The sequence below is a fragment of the Oncorhynchus kisutch genome, linkage group LG14, assembly GCF_002021735.2.
Source record: "Oncorhynchus kisutch isolate 150728-3 linkage group LG14, Okis_V2, whole genome shotgun sequence".
NCBI classification, from domain to species: domain Eukaryota; kingdom Metazoa; phylum Chordata; class Actinopteri; order Salmoniformes; family Salmonidae; genus Oncorhynchus; species Oncorhynchus kisutch.
In genome coordinates, this window is record NC_034187.2 from 25,595,782 (window position 1) to 25,617,788 (window position 22,007).

The window sequence follows — 22,007 nt, forward strand, 5'->3', positions numbered from 1 at the left end:
TACTTGCGTACTGTTGTTTGTACAGATGAACGTGGTACCTTCAGGCGTTTGGAAATCGCTCCCAAGGATGAACCAGACTTGTGGAGGTCTACAATTATTTTTCTGAGGTCTTGGCTGATTTCTTTTGATTTTCCCATGATGTCAAGCAAAGAGGCACTAAGTTTGAAGGTAGGCCTTGAAATACATCCACAGGTACACCTCCAATTGACTCAAATGAAGTCAATTAGCCTATCAGAAGCTTCTAAAGCCATGACATAATTTTCTGGAATTTTCAAGCTGTTTAAAGGCACAGTCAATTTAGTGTATGTAAACTTTCTGACCTACTGGATTTGTGATACAGTAAATTATAAGTGAAATAATCTGTCTGTAAACAATTGTTGGAAAAATTACTTTTGTCATGCACAAAGTAGATGTCCTAACCGACTTGCCAAAACTATAGTTTGTTAAAAATAAATTTGTGCAGTGGTTGAAAAACGAGTTTTAATGAATCCAACCTAAGTGTATGTAAACTTCAGACTTCAACTGTATATTGGCTAAATCAGGGATACAAGATAACACCTTCCCTCCCCAACCAGACCATTCATAACGCATCATAACAATGCAAATTATACCCGATACATCAATTGCATGGCACTTAGCACCGTTTAACCTAACACGGCTCATGACATTATGTTGACATTTAATGTAATCCCTGCCACGGTTCCAAATTTGTTGCGGTGGACGGCCCTGGACCATCCCAAGCTGCATCTCCCCATGGATGCAGACAGGCAAACACAGACAAGCCACATCCATGGAAGGGCCAATGCTTCGTCACTAAGCTCGAGGCCACATGTCCCAAGCATTAGTGCTTGGGACATATGCATGTGTATTATGCAGCGTTTCCCAAATTCGGTCCTCGGGACCCCAAGGAATGCACGTTTTGGTTTTTGCCTTAAAACTACACTACAGATTCAAATTATCAAAGCTTGATGATTAGTTGAATCAACTGGTTAGCTCTAGGGCAAAAAACAAAACTTGCACCACCTGGACCCAAGGACCGAGTTTGGGAAACGCTAGTAATGTGTATAATATGAAATATGTGAGCATTGTGTAAGAGAGGGACACACCCTACGTTCCCATCCTAATTTGAGCTGGGTGAGTGTGTAACACTGCATAAAAGCAGTAGTAAAAACTGCAATTCATCACCAGTCTACTGTACTACACACTATATCGTCCCCCACTTCAGGGTAAAACACCCCACAAACATGGATGCACAAAATGTACACCTATGTGACATTGACTCCATTCCTGTTGTCCATGCATGAGTGGATAATGCTTTTCTTCTGCCAAAATAGGGTACTGCTACGGTATAATCAGTTAAGAAAAAAGGTCCAATCTGTTGGCTAGGATCACTTGCAGTTAGAATTGATCTTTTAGAGACCACCTTTATTCCATACCAAGGGGCGGGGCAAATATATGAACACTAATATGTTCCGAATCTGGAAGGCTTTATAGAGGACTGGTAAAAACATCACTTAATCTAGATAGCATGCAAAAACATGGCCTCATGCGCCATCACAGGCCTAGGAATACAGTGCCTTCGGAAAGTATTCAGACCCATTGACATTATCAACCTTTTGTTACATTACAGCCTTATTCTAAAATGTATTAAATTGTCCCCATCCCCCCCATCAATCAACACAATACCACGTAATGACAAAGCAAAAACAGGTTTAGAAATTTGAGCTAATAAAAAAAAAAAAAAACGTAAATATTACTTTTACATAAGTATTCATACCCTTTACTCAGTACTTTGGTGAAGCACCTTTGCCAGCGATTACAGAATCGAGTCTTCTTGGGTATGACGCTACAAGCTGGACACACCTGTATTTGGGGAGTTTCTTGCATTCTTCCCTGCAGATCCTCTCATGCTCTGTTAGGTTGGATGGAGAGCGAGACTTGTCCCAAAACCACTCCTGCGTTGTCTTGGATGTGTGCTTAGAAAGTTACTGTCGAAAGGTGGACCTTCGCCCCAGTCTGAGGTCTGGAGCAGGTTATCATCAAGGACCTCTCTGTACTTGGCTCTGTTCATCTTTGCCTCAATCCTGACTAGTCTCCCAGTACCTGCTGCTGAAAAACATCCCACAACATGCTGCCACCACCATGCTTCACCGTAGGGATGGTGCTAGGTTTCCTCCAGATGTGACGCTTGGCATTCAGGCTAGAGTAAAATCTTGGTTTCATCAAACCAGAGAATCTTGAGGTGCCTTTTGGCAAACTCCAAGCAGGCTGTCATGTGTCCATTACTTCGTAGTGGCTTCCACCTGGCCACTCTACCATAAAGACCTGATTGGTGGAGTGCTGCAGAGATGGTTGTCCTTCTGGTTCTCCTACCTCCACAGAGGAACTCTTGAGCTCTGTCAGAGTGACCATCGGGTTCTTAGTCACCTCCCTGACCAAGGCCCTCCTCCCCCGAGTGCTCACTTTGGCTGGGCGACCAGCTCTAGGAAGAGTATTGGTGGTTCCAAACTTCTTTCACTTAAGAATGATAGAGGCCACTGTGTTCTTGGGGATCTTCAATGCTGCAGACATTTTGTGGTACCCTTCCCCAGACACAATCCTGTCTCAGCGCTCTACAGACAATTCCTTCAACCTCATGGCTTGGTTTTTGCTTTGAGATGCACTGTCAACTGTGGGACCCTATATAGACAGGAGTGTGCCTTCCCAAATCCTGTCCAATCAATTGAATTTACCACAGGTGGACAATTAAGTTGTACAAAGGATTAAAAAAAATAAAAAATGGAAACAGGACACACCTGAGCTCAATTTCAAGTCTCATAGGAAATGGTCTGAATACTTAAGGTATTTTTTTCCCTTTATTTGCAAAAATTTGTAACCTTGTTTTCATTTTGTCATTGTATGTAGATGAGGATTTATTTCACCCATTTTAGAATAAGGCTGTAACGCAACAAAATATAGAAAGGGTCAAGGGGTCTGAATACTTTGAAGGCACTGTATATGCACATTATTGGATCAACAAAACACTAAATCAGTACTTTGTGTGTTAGTTCTTACAGTATATTGTGATTGAAAACATTGGTCTTTTATGAAGGAATCGATAGGTCTGACATTGAGCTTTAGATTTCTGGTTAAAAATGGGACAATGAATTGAGCAGATCAAGAGAGATGAAATGAGAAGAGCGATACAAGGTACCAATGCATTTATTTAGTGGTACATTCTGCAAACTAGAAATTTTATTTCAAAATTCAAAAAAGGAAACAAAAAAAAACTAAGGAGAAGATCAGGGAAATACGAGAATGCATAAATTCACAAGCAAGGAATGCAATTTGTTCAATCGACTCACATAGCACAATAAAGTTCAGGGAACAAAGCTTTAACATTTTCTTTTATCCGAGCTAGAACACAATACAAAATATACAGTTTTTGAACTTTGTAGTCAATCACAGAGGCCTCTGAGAAGCAGTTGAATCAACATAGACAATACTTATCTACAGCACTAAAGCTATTCTTGAATGCATTCATAAATATAGCAGACATGTACGCACATTTCAAATGCTTACAAGGTTACCCAATTGTTTAACACTTGCATTTGCTGAAAGTAGGACATCTGCAGGACTGAACAATTTAAATAATATTTCAAAAGATTCAACAAGGTAACATTTGTTTTTTATATAAACCAGAAATGAAAAGGTGTACCATGTGACTATCAACATAGTATGCCACTTTGTAGAGAAGTACCCTAACTTGGAAACACAATTTGAAATTACTCCTTGAAATGTTCCAATGAACAAGTACATTAGGGGGTTGAGTTAGATTGGGTAAGGCAAATCGGTGAGCTTATTAGTGAGCTGAAAAGGTCAGCAACATTGGGTTCAGGCCCCCTGTTAAAGGGGACACAACCCACCACTGCCAAAGGGTCACACAGTATCACCACAACTGAGGTACATCAATATTATGTACAATATGGGCGCAAGCATTAAAATCTCTTACTCCAATATAAATATATTCCTTATGAGGCTTAAATAAGAATATGACAGAGATGACGCCTTACATGAACCTAAAACCTTAGTCACTACGCAAGTCCGACAGTAGCCCACATTAAAACTGGTGTGTTGACAACAGAACGCTGACCTTAAAGCTGACTCCTTAAACAACAGCAGGGCAGCACAAAATCAGTGTTAAGTTGTACAGATAACAGAAAAATGTCTGGCTAGCCTAAAGATTAAGTTAATGCATTTCGGAAATAAAAAAGTATTTATTTCCAGTCGTGTGAAAAAAAAAAAGACAGCAAAAGAATAAACCTGCAAAACAGGTTAAGACCGATTTTCCTTGGTTACATCATTTCGTAAATGAAAAACAATATACATACCTGTAGTATTTCTGTAGAAAATACTTTAGCTTATAAAAAGAACAGCGTAACCGAATGTTTGCACTCCTTAAGCTAAGATCCTAAACAACTATACAGACGTTAAAAAAAGCTAGGGCTTGTATTACGGTTGTTCACGCCTCTTCGCACTCCTAAAACTTGGTTCCCTTCACACAAAATCACAGTAAAGGAAGACATTTACCAATTTAACCACATTTCTTTCTCAATTTGGAAAAGTGACTTGGGTAGCTGTGACAGTTGAACCAAATGGGTATATTGCAACAATGACTACAATCACTTCACTTCACCAGATTCATTGCTTAAAATTATGAAGGCATTGTTAGACTTGTTTACCCTTTAACAAAATTGTAAGTATAATTGACATTACAGCTGTATCAATTGTCCATATGGCAAGCTCAGAAAAAAATACAATTTTTAAGAGTTAATCTGTGATGTACTTCGTATTGTTTATAATTTCTAAAAAACAACTGCAGGTACGGATAAAATACAACAACAAGGGTGGCATATCAAGCCATCTCTAAACTGTTTATCTTGGGGTCAAATTCAGGAGTCAGCGTGGTAGTTTGTTGCCAGAAGTTACATCATTAGATTGTCAGTTGGTTAAAGAGAAATTATAAATTCAGTACGTTACCCTGTGTTAGACCAGTGTTTCCCAAACTTGGTCCTGGGTCCCCTGGGTGCACGTTTTGTTTTTTGCCCTAGCACTCTGCTGCTGATTAAAAAAAAACTTGTCATCAAGCTTTAATTATTTGAAATCAGCGGTGTAGTTCTAGGGGAAAAAAACAAAAACGTGCATTGGGGACCAAGTTTGGGAAAACCTGATTTAGACAAACAGGACAGAACCCAAGGAGATTAGGACACATTTACCTACAGCGCTCAATTCTAATTGATTCAACATTCAAAAACAAGAGTATCTTGCTAACCACGCATCTAACTCAAGCGACATGATTTATTCCTTGACAATAGGTCAGAAAAGACTTGCAGCAATGCAGTTCAAAATAAAAAACCTCTCACCAAGAAATACATCTGCATGTAAAATACAGATTTAGTCTAACTATTCATTAGATTTTTTTAAGGGAAAGATTTACAGCAAAATCATACACACTTTAGAAGCATACCATATTGTGCACAGGCTCCTGGTGCAGTGGCTGAGGACTCTACACAGAGCCCCCCAAACCACTCAGAGTAAATATAAGGTACTCTAGGACAGCTCATTGCATTCAGTGGATTTGTTCTTGGTTGTATAGTTGAATATCGCAACAATTAAAAAAATACCACCTCGAAATTGTTAAGGGAAGATTGAAGGTTCACTCAGACTGATGGTGGTAATTAGGGTTAACAAATCGGCACTTATACACTTGTAAAATCAGATTATCATATAGATGTTGTGATTTGAACTCCTCTCAGTACCAAACGCAGGCTTTTAACAAATAAAATGCACTGAATCTCAGAAAACTTCACTTCGCATGCTGGGCCATCATAAAGCTGAAATATGTGCATCTGTGACATATTACATTTATTTAAAAAGAAATCTTACATGAATGACATGAACATGTAAACTAGTCAGACTAGCATAAATCACTGCATGTCAGTAGAATTACAAAATGGTTGTGGCAGATGTCATAAGTTAAAAATAGCAAAAAGTCAACTTAATCCATCCAGTGTCATAAAGTGTTCTCCAAAGCTCTGAAGTGAAGGGTAGTATCGTACTGATATACAAGACTGGTGCACAATAGGTATGTAGGAGTAATGGAGGAACATTTGCCATAATCTGCACCACCATAGCAAACATTAGCTAACAGCTACAGATATACAGATCTACCTCTATACAAACATGTGCACGCACACAAGCACCTAGAAACACTTGCCACTACCCACAGGCAGGCACACACAGGAACACAAACACACACAGCAAGTGTTAAAAGGTGTCAGGTGAGCTCATCTTCATTTGGATCTAGGAACTGCTTTGTTGAGTTGTTTACAGGTGATGAACAAGAATTGCCCCCAAAAGACAGAACACACAATGAAAGACTGTAGTACCATAGTTACTACACTACGTAGATTTTTTTTATACAACCAAAAGAAATGTAGATATTAGAATTTATGGTTTAGAGATCTTTCTGTGCTGTGAACCTATACAATTTACCCGTTTCTTAAGGAGCAAAGAAACACATTTTTTAAAAAGAGCAAGAGGATAATATCACCTGGAGGACAAACAGTAATATTCACTGAATAGACATTTGTTGGAACTCCAGAAGAGCAAGAAAAGGGCTGATAGTGTATAAAGGTTCTTTTTTTTTCTTTTAACTTTAACTCAAGCTGTATTAAATACAGGCTTTGTACAGGACAATTGCACTTCACCACAACAGAAATATACAAACAAGGAAATTACAGCCCAAAATAGATGTTTTAACTGATTAAAAAAAGAAAAGAAAACCTAAAACATAACTACAAAGTCCCAACAGGTTAAGGGTGGGATTGAAAATAAAGGTGAGACAAAATGGAGGGTATCCTGAACTCCAGAGCTGACTAGTGCTGCTCTATCTGGGATGTAGGGGTGTGTGCGCGCATCTCCTCCTCCTCCCCCATCATATTCCCTTCTTACAAATGGAACGCTCAGAGTGGTGGGGAGACAGGCTGCTGAATGGAGCTGCTGTGATTCTTGAGGGTAGAGGTTTGTAAACTCTGTGCTGTGTTAGTGGTAGGGGTTGTGTTACCACATGTCGTCTGTCGATGCGGAGTCCTTGAAGGAAGGAAAAACCCATCAGATACTGGAACAACATCCAAGGGGTCTCTATTTCAACTCCTGGAGATGTGCTGATCTTTGCACCCAAGAGGATTATTTTGTCCTAAACTAGTTATGAACTTGGACAGGCATCCAGAAAATAAATTTAGGCATGCAAAGCTATGCAAAGCATGCAAAGAGCAAAGCTTTCTGGGAATTGAGATTGAGATCCCTGGTATAAACAGCAATTTCTTGAAGTCTTCCCTTTTGCCTAAATTTCTTATAGAATTTTATTTATGGTTAGTTTGAATAGAACATTTCACTAACGACAAGTTGTAGGAGTGAGTAGTCATGAAAATGTTTTGATATGAATTCTGCATTTTTCACGCTGAAAGAAAAAAGAAAAAAAATTACTGCGTTTTGAAAAAGAGATCTAATTTCTGCTCGGCGTCAGACAAATTTCGTGCTTCAGTTGCACATCTCCACTCGGAAGAGAAATCTTTCCTCTGGCCTTCAGACCAATCAAATTCCCGCATTCAAGAACAGCATTTGATCAGCAGACAGCAAGCCGACTGATGGCAGTGGGGAATAATGGTTACTTTTAGCTGGTCGTTTTGGCAAAACATTAGGAAATGTAGCTGGCTAGCTTTCTATGGTAAACATAAGAAATCTAATAGCCATGCATTGTCTTTGCAAAAAAATAACTTGCTTTTTCATTGTGTCTAAGTTAAACATTTGTTTGTCTGCTAGCCAAATATTGTTGCACTTCTGTTGTCATCTGATGAAAACAAAGCCATTTTCGGACTATGTTTTGCATTACTTTATTTTGTGTGATGAAAAACTAGTTGCACGCCACTTATCACTCAATTTATAGCAACAAAAACTGTTGCCTTTCAATATAAAATGCAGGAGAAATGGTTTGATAAGAGAGTTTTTTTGATGGTCTATGTTTTGAAAATGCAGCTCTCTGAACGCTCATGCGACCCCTGTATAAACAGCTCCACAAAATAACCATTTCCTTTTCAAGCAAAAAGCTTATTTGATCATGACAGTACCCAACCTGTAATAGAAACCCTAAATCAATCTGGAGGCTAGCTAAATACTGATTCACCTAGTTAATCAAGCACGACAAATGTGATTGCAAGTGCTGGTTTAGTTTCATAGACCTAGGTTAGGCCTGGTCTTAACATAATCTTAATTGAAAATACAATTTAGTAAACTGTTTCATGGGCATGGCTGACCTCTGCTAGATATGTACACTGGCTAAGTTCCATAAAAAAAAGTTTCAGTTACAGTACAGAACCTGTTGTCGAGAAGAACATTGGTTGTGTTCATGCAATCTCATCTGCTCAATACAGTATAAAGCATTTTGGTATCTTTACATCAAAGGCTGCAGTGTCAATTCAGGAGTGAACTAAACAATACACATGAAACAGCTGTTAACTGTGGGAAGAACTAAATGCCTTCTGGGATGTTATGGTAACGAGCTAAATGGATTACAGGTCAAATAGAAAGTGGATTACAAACAAGGATTATATACAATTGAAGTTGGAAGTTCACATTTTAGCCAAATACATTTAAACTCAGTTTCACAATTCCTGACATTTAATCCAAGTAAAAATTCCCTGTCTTAGGTCATTTAGGATCATCACCTTATTTTAAGAATGTGAAATGTTAGAATAAATAGTAGAGAAAATGATTTTTCAGCATTTATTTCTTTCATCACATTCTCAGTGGGTCAGACGTTTACATGCACGCAATTAGTATTTAGTAGCATTGCCTTTAAATTGTATAACTTGGGTCAAACAGTTCAGGTAGCCTTCCACAAGCTTCTCACAATAATTTAGGTGCATTTTGGCCTATTCCTCCTGAAGGAGCTGGTGTAACTGAGTCAGGTTTGTAGGCCTCCTTACTCACACATGCTTTTTCAGTTCTGCCCACAATTGCTCTATAGGATTGAGGTCAGGGCTGTGTGATGGCCACTCCAATACCTTGACTTTGTGGTCCTTACGCCATTTTGCACAACTTTGAGGGTATGCTTGGGGTCATTGTCCATTTGGAAGACCCATTTGCGACCAAGCTTTAACTTCCTGACTGATGTCTTGAAATGCTGCTTCAATATATCCAAATAATTTTCCTCCCTCATGAAGCCATCTATTTTGTGAAGTGCACCAGTCCCTCCTGCAGCAAAGCACCCCCACAACATGATGCTGCCACCCCCATGCTTCACGGTTGGGATGGTGCTCTTCGGCTTGCAAGCCTCCCCCTTTTTCCTCCAAACATAATGATGGTCATTATGCCAAACAGTTCTATTTTTGTTTCATCAGACCAGAGGACATTTCTGCAAAAAGCACAATCTTTGTCCCAATGTGCAGTTGCAAACTGTAGTCTGGCTTTTTTATGGCGGTTTTGGAGCAGTGGATTCTTCCTTGCTGAGCAGCCTTTTGTACCTGTTTCCTCCAGCATCTTCACAAGGTCCCTTGCTGTTGTTCTGGGATTGATTTGCACTTTTCGCATCAAAGTACGTTCATCTCTAGGAGACAGAACGAGTCTCCGTGGTCCCATGGTGTTTATACTTGAGTACTATTGTTTGTACAGATGAAAGTGGTACCTTCAGGCGTTTGGAAATTGCTCCCAAGGAAGAACCAGACTTGTGGAGGTCTACAATTATTTTTCTGAAGTCTTGGCTGATTTCCCCTTGATGTCAAGAAAAGAGGCACGGAGTTTGAAGGTAGGCCTTGAAATACATCCACAGGTACACCTTCAATTGACTCAAATGATGTCAATTAGCCTATCAGAAGCTTCTAAAGCCATGACATAATTTTCTGGAATTTTCCAAGCTGTTTAAAGGCACAGTCAACTTGGTGTAGGTAAACTTCTGACCCACTAGAATTGTGATACAGTGAATTATAAGTGAAATAATCTGTCTGTAAACAATTGTTGGGAAAATGATGTGTCATGCACAAAGTAGATGTCCTAACCGACTTGCCAAAACTATAGTTTGTTAACAAGAAATGTGTGGAGTGGTTGAAAAACGAGTTTTAATGACTCCAACCTAAGTGTATGTAAACTTTCGACATCAACTGCAGCTATCCATAAGGCAATGATAGGAAAAGAGCAGTTCAATGCAAACATGAGGATTATCCTGTGCTATGTCATCCTATTATTCATCATGTCTGAATAATTGTGTGTGATATATATATATATATATATATATTTTTTTTTAAATACATATTGCCTCTCCTTGATTCATCTTTGGGGGGGGGGGGTCCAAATTCTAAAAAGTGTTGTGTGTTGAACGTTCCAAATTGAGCTGATGAAAATTGTATTTTTCCCCTAGACATACAAACAGATGTGCACAAACACACCGACAAACACAAACGTACATATATACACATTAAAATTAAAAAGCTTTCGTGAGAGGATAGCAATTGTCGGGTGATACTTACTGTGTCATCACCTCGGTATGGGTTGAGTTTGTTGTACACTGCTTCAATAACGCTTCGTCTAAAACACAAAAAAGTAAAGTTACCAACCATGCCGGTTTAGCTAGGCAAGCAATAACAAAATCATTGTATGCAAGTCCAACGAAAACAAAACAGTTTATACATGCGAGCTAAATGCTGAGCATAAGAGGGGAAAACAGAAGGCTGGAATTGAAGGGCAAAATTAAATTAGCCCAACTAATAAGCCCAAACTTTCAAGCAAGTCCAAGCTATCAAAACCACTTAGGTGAAAAGTCTTGAGTGCCTGTGCACCTGAGATCAGAAATAGATTCCTCCCCCTAAAGAAACCTTACCGTGCAAAGCATGCTACTCTATTTCGCTAATACATTATCGACATCAAAAACATTCAGTTGGCTGAGGTACAGTCAAAAGAGCTCACTCACTTGCTGGCCAGCTCTCCCCCAGGAGGGAGGTTAGGGATGCTCTCCGATGCTAACGTCCGCATCACGTGGACCAAGTCTGGAACCCCTTCGTTTCCTTGCTTCTTTATGATCTCTGTGGAAATTAGCAGAACCACACATTCTCTAAGTGGAAAACAATCTATGAAATACACAATTTGTGACCCGAGCTTCAAATCACATTAAATTCATGACAAGGTTCTTGTATTATCTAGGTTTCTATACGCATATTAAGATGCTGCACCTTCTACTCTGCTTTCCAGGTACTTATCCAGCTCTGCTTCCCTTTTCACATCTTCGGCAGTCACCTTTGGAGCCCCTGGGAGGCAGATCAGCACAACACTCATATTGTCCCGACTCCCCTGTTCATAGAGCGAGTGCAATACAGACAGACTTAAAGTAAAACGTTTAGCATGTGCTATCCATGATGCCTATTCGTGTGACAAAATTTTGTAAAATTTTGAAAAATGAACTGTCTACATGCGAGTGGTAACATTCAAGTGCATGCAAATGCGTAATTGTTAGCGATTCTGTGAACAATAAATTGACAAATCTCACCTTATACAAGCAAGTGTCAACAATTTCATTGCAGACTCTTTCAAGGTCATCGGTCACCACAAGCCTGGACCTGACAAAGTTACAAAGTTCCTCATTGGCCATGACATCCCAGATGCCGTCGCAGGCTAGGACGATGAACTCATCTTCCACCTCAGACCTTTCAATGGCATACACCTCAGGCTCTGGTGAAACCAGCTGCTCCGTGGGGCCCTTGCCATGCACACACTTGTAGTCAAAGTCTCCCAGTGCCCGGGACACTGCCAGAGAGCCATTCACTCGCTGGATCATGACAGAGCCACCTGCGTTCTGGATCCTCTCCTTCTCCAGTGGGTTGCTGGGCTTGTGGTCCTGTGTGAAAAAGTGCACAGCTCCTCCACGGCTAAGAAGACCCCGGGAGTCTCCACAGTTGATGAAGTAGATGTGACCTGGGGAAATCATGACTCCCACCGCGGTGGAGCCGCTGCGGTCCACACCGTGCTTCTTCTCAGAGATGGACCGCATGTGCTCGTCAATCTGCAGGAAACCTGTGCGGATGCCGGTCTTCACACTCTCTACGTTGGGTTCCGGCTCCAGAGCACTCTGGAAGTCTGGGTTGCTGGTGATGTGCTCCAGAAGGTGGCCGCAGCAGTATTTAGCCACCTGGGAGCCAGCATGCCCATCATAAACCGCAAAGAAAGCCCAAGGGTCGAGCCCATGAGGCAGGCCAATGACTGCCGTGTGGGCATCCTCCATCTCCACCCTCCAGCCCTGCATGCTGCTCAGGCCATAGGTCAGACTGTTCCCCTCACCATGAGCATTGTGCTTCTCCATCTTTGGCTTGTCCAAAAACGCCCCCATTGTATCCCCCTTAAAACAGGAATGAAACAATTATTCTATTCAATTTAGGTCAGTTGCGTGTTTATAATATTGACATGTTATTCTGCTAAGCTCAGCTAGCTACAACTTTAATAAATAAACACCTAAATATTAGCCAGATAAATGTTAAGATATGGCTTCTAAATAATCCCTACCTGCATTTATTTGATTGCAAAATGATTAACCAGCACTTTAGGGCTGATCTCATGCATTGCAACGTGGTCTCAGAGTATTTCGTATTATTCTGCAGGTAAATCCTAGACACTCCATTTCATATGATATCTTCGAATTGAAATTCGTACAATGTTACAAATTGCAATTCATTCAACATTAAGATTTTGCAAAACGTACAATATGTTACGAATTTGAAAAACGTACAATATGTTACAAGTTCCAATTTGTTATGGCTAACATTTGCTAGGTGGCTGATGCTAGCTATCTAGCTAGCTCTAGGGGTTAAGGTTAGGGGAAGGGTTAGCTAAAAGGGTTACGGTTAGGGGAAGGGTTAGCTGAAAAGTAGTAAGTATTTTGCATGTAACCATACACTACCAAAGGTATGTGGAGACCTGCTCGCCGAACATTTAATTCCAAAATCGTGTGCATTAATCGAGTTGGTTCCCCTTTACATGCTATAACAGCCTCCACTCTTCTGGATAGGCTTTCCACTAGATGTTGAAACATTGCTGTGGGGAATTGCGTCCATTCAGCCACAACAGCATTATTGAGGTCGGACACTGGATGTTGGGTGATTAGGCCTGGCTCGAAGTCGGCATTTCAATTCATCCCAAAGGTGTTCGATGGGGTTGAGCTCAGGGCTCTGTGCAGGCCAGTCAAGTTCTTCCACACCAATCTCAACCATTTCTGTATGGACCGCACTTTGTGCACAGGGGCACTGTCATGCTGAAACAGTTAAAGGGCCTTCCCCAAACAGTTGCCACAAAGTTGGAAGCAAAGAATCTAGAATCTCATTGTATGCTATAGCATTAATATTTCCCTTCACTGAATATCCAAGATGGCGTAGCAGTAAGTCGTCCTGTCGTGTCGTGTCCCTGTATATTTTGTTTATATTTTGTTTATTTTTCGTTTTTTTACATATTTTTCGTTTTTTACATAGCTATCCCTTTAAAAACATTTTGCTAAACCTAAGCTTCCAAATACGCTGGATCTTCACAACTAGCTATCTAGCTAAACTGCAACCCTGGATGATTACCCCTGGCTAGCGTTTCCACCCACTTAGCTTGAAGCTAGCCCGGCCTGCGCTACCACCGTAGCATACTCCTGAGCTACAATACCCGGGCCCACGACCGGTCTATCGATGTCACCGCATGAAGAGGAATAAACAGACTCACCCCATCGCGACGTCCCCAAAGGCTAACTCTCTAGCCCTCGCTATCTCCCTGCTTGCTAATTCGGCCTGCTAACTGCTAGCTTGTCCAGCTCCGGTCCGCTAACTGCTACCTTGTCTAGCCCGGGCCTACAAACTGTTAGCTTGTTAGCACAGGCCTGCTAACCGCCTGAATCGCCGCGTCCCAAACGCCCACCGGACCCATATTTACTTTCTATCTCTTTTGACTTTTAATTTGTTTATACCTTCCGGAAACCTGCCTCACCCAATGTGATACGGAATCGCTATTATTTTTTATTTATTTTTAGAACACACTCAGGAACCTCCAGAAGCTAACCAGCTAACTAGCTACAAGCTATTTAGTCATTGTTCGTTTTTTTAACCTGGATAACACTCGCCAGTCCAGCTTCCCTTCCCCATCCACCGCTGCCCCCTGGACACTGATCTCTTGGCTACATAGCTGATGCACGCTGGACTGTCCATAAATCACGGTACTCCATTCTGCTTGTTTGTTTTATCTGTTGGCCCCGTTGCCTAGTCTACGCCATTTTACCTGCTGTTGTTGTGCTAGCTGATTAGCTGTTGTCTCACCTACTGTTTTAGCTAGCTTTCCCAATTCAACACCTGTGATTACTGTATGCCTCGCTGTATGTCTCTCTCAAATGTCAATATGCCTTGTATACTGTTGTTCAGGTTAGTTATCATTGTTTTAGTTCACAATGGAGCCCCTAGTTCCACTCTTCATACCCCTGATAACTCCTTTGTCCCACCTCCCACACATGCGGTGACCTCACCCATTACTACCAGCATGTCCAGAGATACAACCTCTCTCATCATCACCCAGTGCCTGGGCTTACCTCCGCTGTACCCGCACCCCACCATACCCCTGTCTGCGCATTATGCCCTGAATATATTCTACCATGCCCAGAAACCTGCTCCTCTTATTCTCTGTCCCCAACGCTCTAGGCGACCAGTTTTGATAGCCTTTAGCCGCACCCTCATACTACTCCTTCTCTGTTCCGCGGGTGATGTGGAGGTAAACCCAGGCCCTGCATGTCCCCAGGCACCCTCATTTGTTGACTTCTGTGTTCGAAAAAGCCTTGGTTTCATGCATGTCAACATCAGAAGCCTCCTCCCTAAGTTTGTCTTAACTCACTGCTTTAGCACACTCTGCTAACCCTGATGTCCTTGCTGTGTCTGAATCCTGGCTCAGGAAGGCCACCAAAAATTCAGAGATTTCCATACCCAACTATAACATCTTCCGTCAAGATAGAACTGCCAAAGGGGGAGGAGTTGCAGTTTACTGCAGAGATGGCCTGCAAAGTAATGTCATACTTTCCAGGTCCATACCCAAACAGTTCGAACTACTAATTTTGAAAATTACTCTCTCCAGAAATAAGTCTCTCACGGTTGCCGCCTGCTACCGACCCCCCTCAGCTCCCAGCTGTGCCCTGGACACCATTTGTGAATTGATCGCCCCCCATCTAGCTTCAGAGTTTGTTCTGTTAGGTGACCTAAACTGGGATATGCTTAACACCCCGCCAGTCCTACAATCTAAGCTAGATGCCCTCAATCTCACACAAATCATCAAGGAACCCACCAGGTACAACCCTAACTCTGTAAACAAGGGCACCCTCATAGACGTCATCCTGACCAACTGGCCCTCCAAATACACCTCCGCTGTCTTCAACCAGGATCTCAGCGATCACTGCCTCATTGCCTGTATCCGCTACGGAGCCGCAGTCAAACGACCACCCCTCATCACTGTCAAACGCTCCCTAAAACACTTCTGTGAGCAGGCCTTTCTAATCGACCTGGCCCGGGTATCCTGGAAGGACATTGACCTCATCCCGTCAGTTGAGGATGCCTGGTCATTCTTTAAAAGTAACTTCCTCACCATTTTAGATAAGCATGCTCCGTTCAAAAAATGCAGAACTAAGAACAGATACAGCCCTTGGTTCACCCCAGACCTGACTGCCCTCGACCAGCACAAAAACATCCTGTGGCGGACTGCAATAGCATCGAATAGTCCCCGTGATATGCAACTGTTCAGGGAAGTCCGGAACCAATACACGCAGTCAGTCAGGAAAGCTAAGGCCAGCTTCTTCAGGCAGAAGTTTGCATCCTGTAGCTCCAACTCCAAAAAGTTCTGGGACACTGAAGTCCATGGAGAACAAGAGCACCTCCTCCCAGCTGCCCACTGCACTGAGGCTAGGTAACACGGTCACCACTGATAAATCCATGATTATCGAAAACTTCAATAAGCATTTCTCAACGGCTGGCCATGCCTTCCGCCTGGCTACTTCAACCTCGGCCAACAGCTCCGCCCCCCCCGCAGCTCCTCGCCCAAGCCTCTCCAGGTTCTCCTTTACCCAAATCCAGATAGCAGATGTTCTGAAAGAGCTGCAAAACCTGGACCCGTACAAATCAGCTGGGCTTGACAATCTGGACCCTCTATTTCTGAAACTATCTGCCACCATTGTCGCAACCCCTATTACCAGCCTGTTCAACCTCTCATCTCGTCTGAGATCCCCAAGGATTGGAAAGCTGCCGCAGTCATCCCCCTCTTCAAAGGGGGAGACACCCTGGACCCAAACTGTTACAGACCTATATCCATCCTGCCCTGCCTATCTAAGGTCTTCGAAAGCCAAGTCAACAAACAGGTCACTGACCATCTCGAATCCCACCGTACCTTCTCCGCTGTGCAATCTGGTTTCCGAGCCGGTCACGGGTGCACCTCAGCCACACTCAAGGTACTAAACGACATCATAACCGCCATCGATAAAAGACAGTACTGTGCAGCCGTCTTCATCGACCTCGCCAAGGCTTTCGACTCTGTCAATCACCATATTCTTATCGGCAGACTCAGTAGCCTCGGTTTTTCGGATGACTGCCTTGCCTGGTTCACCAATTACTTTGCAGACAGAGTTCAGTGTGTCAAATCGGAGGGCATGCTGTCCGGTCCTCTGGCAGTCTCTATGGGGGTGCCACAGGGTTCAATTCTCGGGCCGACTCTTTTCTCTGTGTATATCAATGATGTTGCTCTTGCTGCGGGCGATTCCCTGATCCACCTCTACGCAGACGACACCATTCTATATACTTTCGGCCCGTCTTTGGACACTGTGCTATCTAACCTCCAAACAAGCTTCAATGCCATACAACACTCCTTCCGTGGCCTCCAACTGCTCTTAAACGCTAGTAAAACCAAATGCATGCTTTTCAACCGGTCGCTGCCTGCACCTGCATGCCCGACTAGCATCACCACCCTGGATGGTTCCGACCTAGAATATGTGGACGTCTATAAGTACCTAGGTGTCTGGCTAGACTGCAAACTCTCCTTCCAGACTCATATCAAACATCTCCAATCGAAAATCAAATCAAGAGTCGGCTTTCTATTCCGCAACAAAGCCTCCTTCACTCAAGCCGCCAAGCTTACCCTAGTAAAACTGACTATCCTACCGATCCTCGACTTCGGCGATGTCATCTACAAAATGGCTTCCAACACTCTACTCAGCAAACTGGATGCAGTCTATCACAGTGCCATCCGTTTTGTCACTAAAGCACCTTATACTACCCACCACTGCGACTTGTATGCTCTAGTCGGCTGGCCCTCGCTACATATTCGTCGCCAGACCCACTGGCTCCAGGTCATCTACAAGTCTATGCTAGGTAAAGCTCCGCCTTATCTCAGCTCACTGGTCACGATGGCAACACCCATCCGTAGCACGCGCTCCAGCAGGTGTATCTCACTGATCATCCCTAAAGCCAACACCTCATTTGGCCGCCTTTCGTTCCAGTACTCTGCTGCCTGTGACTGGAACGAATTGCAAAAATCGCTGAAGTTGGAGACTTTCATCTCCCTCACCAACTTCAAACATCAGCTATCTGAGCAGCTAACCGATCGCTGCAGCTGTACATAGTCTATTGGTAAATAGCCCACCCTTTTCACCTACCTCATCCCCGTACTGTTTTTATTTATTTACTTTTCTGCTCTTCTGCACACCAATATCTCTACCTGTACATGACCATCTGATCTTTTATCACTCCAGTGTTAATCTGCAAAATTGTAATTATTTGCCTACCTCCTCATGCCTTTTGCACACATTGTATATAGACCCCCCCTTCGTTTTCTACTGTGTTATTGACTTGTTAATTGTTTACTCCATGTGTAACTCTTTGTTGTATGCTCACACTGCTATGCTTTATCTTGGCCAGGTCGCAGTTGCAAATGAGAACTTGTTCTCAACTAGCCTACCTGGTTAAATAAAGGTGAAATAAAAATAAAAACTAACAAGCCAAGCCCGAACCATGAAAAACAGCCAAAGACCATTATTCATCCAGCAAACTTTAGTTGCCACAAAGCATTCGGGCAGGTAGCATTATCCTGGAAGCCGCCAAAACCAGATTTTTCTGTCGGACTGCCAGATGGTGATGCGCGATTCATCACTCCAGAGAACACGTTCCCACTGTTCCAAAGTCCAATGGCAGCGAACTTTACACCCTTCCAACCAAAGTTTGGCATTGTGCATGGTGATCTCAGGCTTGTGTGCGGCTGCTCTGCCACGGAAACCCATTTCATAAAGCTCCTGACAAACAGTTATTGTGCTAACGTTGCTTCCTGAGGCAGTTTGTAACGTGGCAGTGCGTGTTGCAACCGAGGACAGACGATTTAAACACGATACGCACTTCAGCACTCGATGATGCCATTCTGTGAGCTCGTGTGGCCTACCACTTCGCGGCTGAGCAGTTGTTGCTCCTAGATGTTTCCACTTCACAATAACAGCACTTACAATTGACCTGGGAAGCTCTAGCAGGGCAGAAATGTTACTTATTGACTTGTTGGAAAGCTGGAATTCTATGACGGGATTACGTTGAAAGCACTTCAGTTAGCCCATTCCACTGCCAATGTTTGTCTATGGAGATTGCATGGCTGTGTGCTCGAGTTTACACACCAATCAGCAACGGGTGTGGCTAAAATAGCCAACTCCACTAACTTTTGTTTATATACAGTACCAGTCAAAAGTTTGGACAACTCATTCCAAGGTTTTTATTTATTTATTATTTTCTACATTGTAGAATAGTGAAAACAAACTATATTAAATCCAAAATTGTTTATATTTAAGTTTCTTAAAAAGCAACCACCCTTTGCCTTGACAGATTTGCACACTTGGCATTCTCTCAACCAGCTTAATAAGGAATTTCAATTAACAGGTGTGCCTTGTTAAAAGTTAATTTGTGGAATTTCCTTCTTAATGCGTTTGAGCCAATCAGTTGTGTTGTGACAAGGTAGGGGTGGTATACAGAAGACAACTTTATTTGGTATAAGACCAAGTCCATATTATGGCAAACACAGCTCAAATAAGCAAAGAGAAATGAAATGACAGTCAATCATAACTTTAAGACATGAAGTGGCGCAGCGGTCTAAGACACTGCATCTTAGTGCTAGAGGTGTCACTACAGACACCCTGGTTCGAATCCAGGCTGTATCACAACCGGGTGTGATTGGGGGTCCCATAGAAAACACAAGTGGCCCAGCATCGTCCTGGTTTGGCCAGTGTAGGCCATCATTGGAAATAAGAATTTGTTCTTAACCGACGTGCCTTGTTAAAGAAGAAAAAAAAAAAAACATTTAAAAAACGCTCAAATAAGCAAAAAGGAATGACAGTCCATCATGTCTTTAAGACATGGTCAGTCAACCCAGAAAATTTCTAAGAACTTTGAAAGTTCAAGTGAAGTCACAAAAACCATCTAGCGCTATGATGAAACTGGCTCTCATGAGGACCACCACAGGAAAGGAAGACCCAGAGTTACCTCCGCTGCAGAGGATAAATTCATTAGTGACCAGCCTCAGAAATTGCAGCCCAAATAAATGCGTCTCGTAGTTCAAGTAACATCTCAACATCGACTGAGACTTGCTTGGTCCAAGAAACACGAGGAATGGACATTAAACCGGTGGAAATCTGTTCTTTGGTCTGATGAGGCCAAATTTGAGATTTGTGGTTCCAACCACCATGTCTTTGCGAGACACAGAGTAGGTTAACGGATGATCTCTGCATGTGTGGTTCCCACCGTGAAGCATGGAGGTGGTGCTTGGCTGGTGACACGGTCAGCAATTTCTTTAGAATTCAAGGCACACTTAACCAGCATGGCTACCACAGAATTCTCCAACGATATGCCATCCCATCTGGTATGCGCTTCATGGGACTATCATTTGTTTTTCAACAGGACAATGAACCAACACACCTCCAGGCTGTGTAAGGGCTATTTGACCAAGAAGGAGAGTGATGCATCAGAGGACCTGGCCTCCACAATCACCCGACTTCTACCCAATTGAGATGGTTTGGGATGAGTTGGACTGCAGAGTGAAGGAAAAGCAGCCAACAAGTGCTCAGCATATGTGGGAATTCCTTCAAGACTGCTGGAAAAGCATTCCAGGTGAAGCTGGTTGAGAGAATTCAATGCTGTCAAGGCAAAGAGTAGCTACTTTGAAGAATTTAAAATATATTTAGATTTGTTAAACAATTTTTTGGGTTACTACATCATTCCATATGTGTTATGTCATAGTTGAGGTCTTCACTATTACTCCACAATGTAGAAAATTGTAAAATAAATAAAAACCCTGGAATGAGTAGATGTGTCAACTTTTGACTGGTAACTTACTGTAGGTATCATACTAATTTGGCTGTCCCGGATTTATGTTTACTATGTTACCTCTAGTCTATGCGACCAGTCTGCAAAAATAGGTGACTAATGTAAACTAAATATTTGTCTCACTACACTAGCTATGAACGTCTATAGCTATCAATGAAGATCTAACGTTATCTGGTAAACGAGCTGTTATGTGTGTTGGCCATTGATTGCATGAGTTCATTACAAAACAGTCAGTACTGCAAAAACCTAGCTAATCCATCCAGCTAGGTAGCTTCCTAGTTAGGTCCCAAGCCAACGTCCACTACTAGTTAAGTGTTGTTCTTGTGTGGTTAGGTAGCTAACGTGAACTAAAAACATTACAATAAACAGTGTAGCTAGCTAATGTTAGCTAGCTATCTTGGTTACCTAACTGGTTTAGCAATCTGTTAAATAGTTAACTAGCAACCAACATAGCTAGCTGGCAATATTTGTTAGGTAACGTCAATTAACGTTCGCTAGCTAAGTCTGCTGGTAAACTGGTATTAGCTACGTCACAATAACACGCTAACACTAGTTAACTAGTCATCGGCTTACTAAGTCAATGACCGAGCCAGGGCTAGTTAAATTTCTAGAACAAGAAAAACTTTAACGAAATGACCAACAATGTTTTTAACAGCGTTTATTAGTTGGCTAACTAGCTAACGTATATCCCCCGGCGGCAATATGACAATTAAAATAAAACATTGCGTCGTTGTGGGCCTCGGCCCCAAGAACCTCAAGCGTTCACATAACGTTAGCATTGACAGGCCTTCACTCCCTCACGGACTCATCGCGCTACCTCCAATGCTAGTGAGTATGGCTAATCGCAAATGTTAACGGACTAACTTGGTAGACAGTTTCTTACAGGCACAAACAAATGTGACTTACCAAAATCAGAAAGAGCTGTTTTGAAAGTGTAAATACAAGCAGAAGCTGCGACAGAAACACCAACAAGATTGATAGTTTGTGGGTAACGTTAGCTAGCACCTCTACCCCTCTGTACATTAATTTGTGAAAGTGCGGAACTCCCTGTTCTAAGTAAACCAGGGATACATTACTTTCTCATTTGGCGACGTAAAGTATATTTCAAATGTACCTCCTTTAAACCTTTAGGCCGGAGCTGTTGAGGCCAAATAGCGTCAAGCCGAAAGCCCCAGCCTCTTCACTTGACAGACAGCTTACAACAGGAATCGAAAAAGACCCGGATGTTGCAGGTTGCGTACTTGAAAGCATTACATCATTCCTGTGAGGCAGTCAGTGGTTGATATCCTCTAGCAGTGGTTGATATGCATGTCATATCAAAGCAAAAACCCATACATGGATTAAACATTGTAAAGGCAAATACAGAATAAACAGAAACAAAAAATACATTTCGTATGGAAATAGCTGTGGCCAATCTTATTTTTCTCACTAATACATTTATTTGTCACATTATCCTTTATCACTCTCTGTCTCTATTAAAGCGTCACAGTGCGCCAAATATCAGCATGAACACTATCTATTTATCCTGACATGTATTTCTAAATTCTAAATCTGTCTTTAATATCTTCTAATTGAGTAAAC

General features: G+C 42.2%; 1 protein-coding gene across 3 annotated transcripts; it reads right to left on the reverse strand.

Moving 5' to 3' along the window:
* Positions 1 to 3,185: 3,185 nt before the first annotated feature.
* LOC109904105 (protein phosphatase 1A-like) lies at positions 3,186 to 21,645 on the reverse strand. Of its 3 annotated transcripts, none has more exons than XM_020501241.2 (6): positions 21,541 to 21,645; positions 11,576 to 12,421; positions 11,262 to 11,379; positions 11,003 to 11,114; positions 10,563 to 10,620; positions 3,186 to 7,131 (listed from the first exon to the last, which is right to left on the reverse strand). In XM_020501241.2, exons 2-6 carry the CDS (start codon positions 12,410 to 12,412, stop codon positions 7,102 to 7,104), a joined length of 1,155 nt encoding a protein of 384 aa, XP_020356830.1. In that variant the 5' UTR covers positions 12,413 to 12,421; positions 21,541 to 21,645; the 3' UTR covers positions 3,186 to 7,101. The 3 variants fall into 3 exon arrangements, with proteins under 3 accessions (XP_020356830.1, XP_020356829.1, XP_031643977.1); XM_020501240.2 differs by having other exon boundaries at positions 21,333 to 21,628; XM_031788117.1 differs by lacking the exons at positions 3,186 to 7,131; positions 10,563 to 10,620; positions 21,541 to 21,645 and adding an exon at positions 21,333 to 21,534 and having other exon boundaries at positions 10,999 to 11,114.
* Between the last annotated feature and the right edge of the window lie 362 nt (positions 21,646 to 22,007).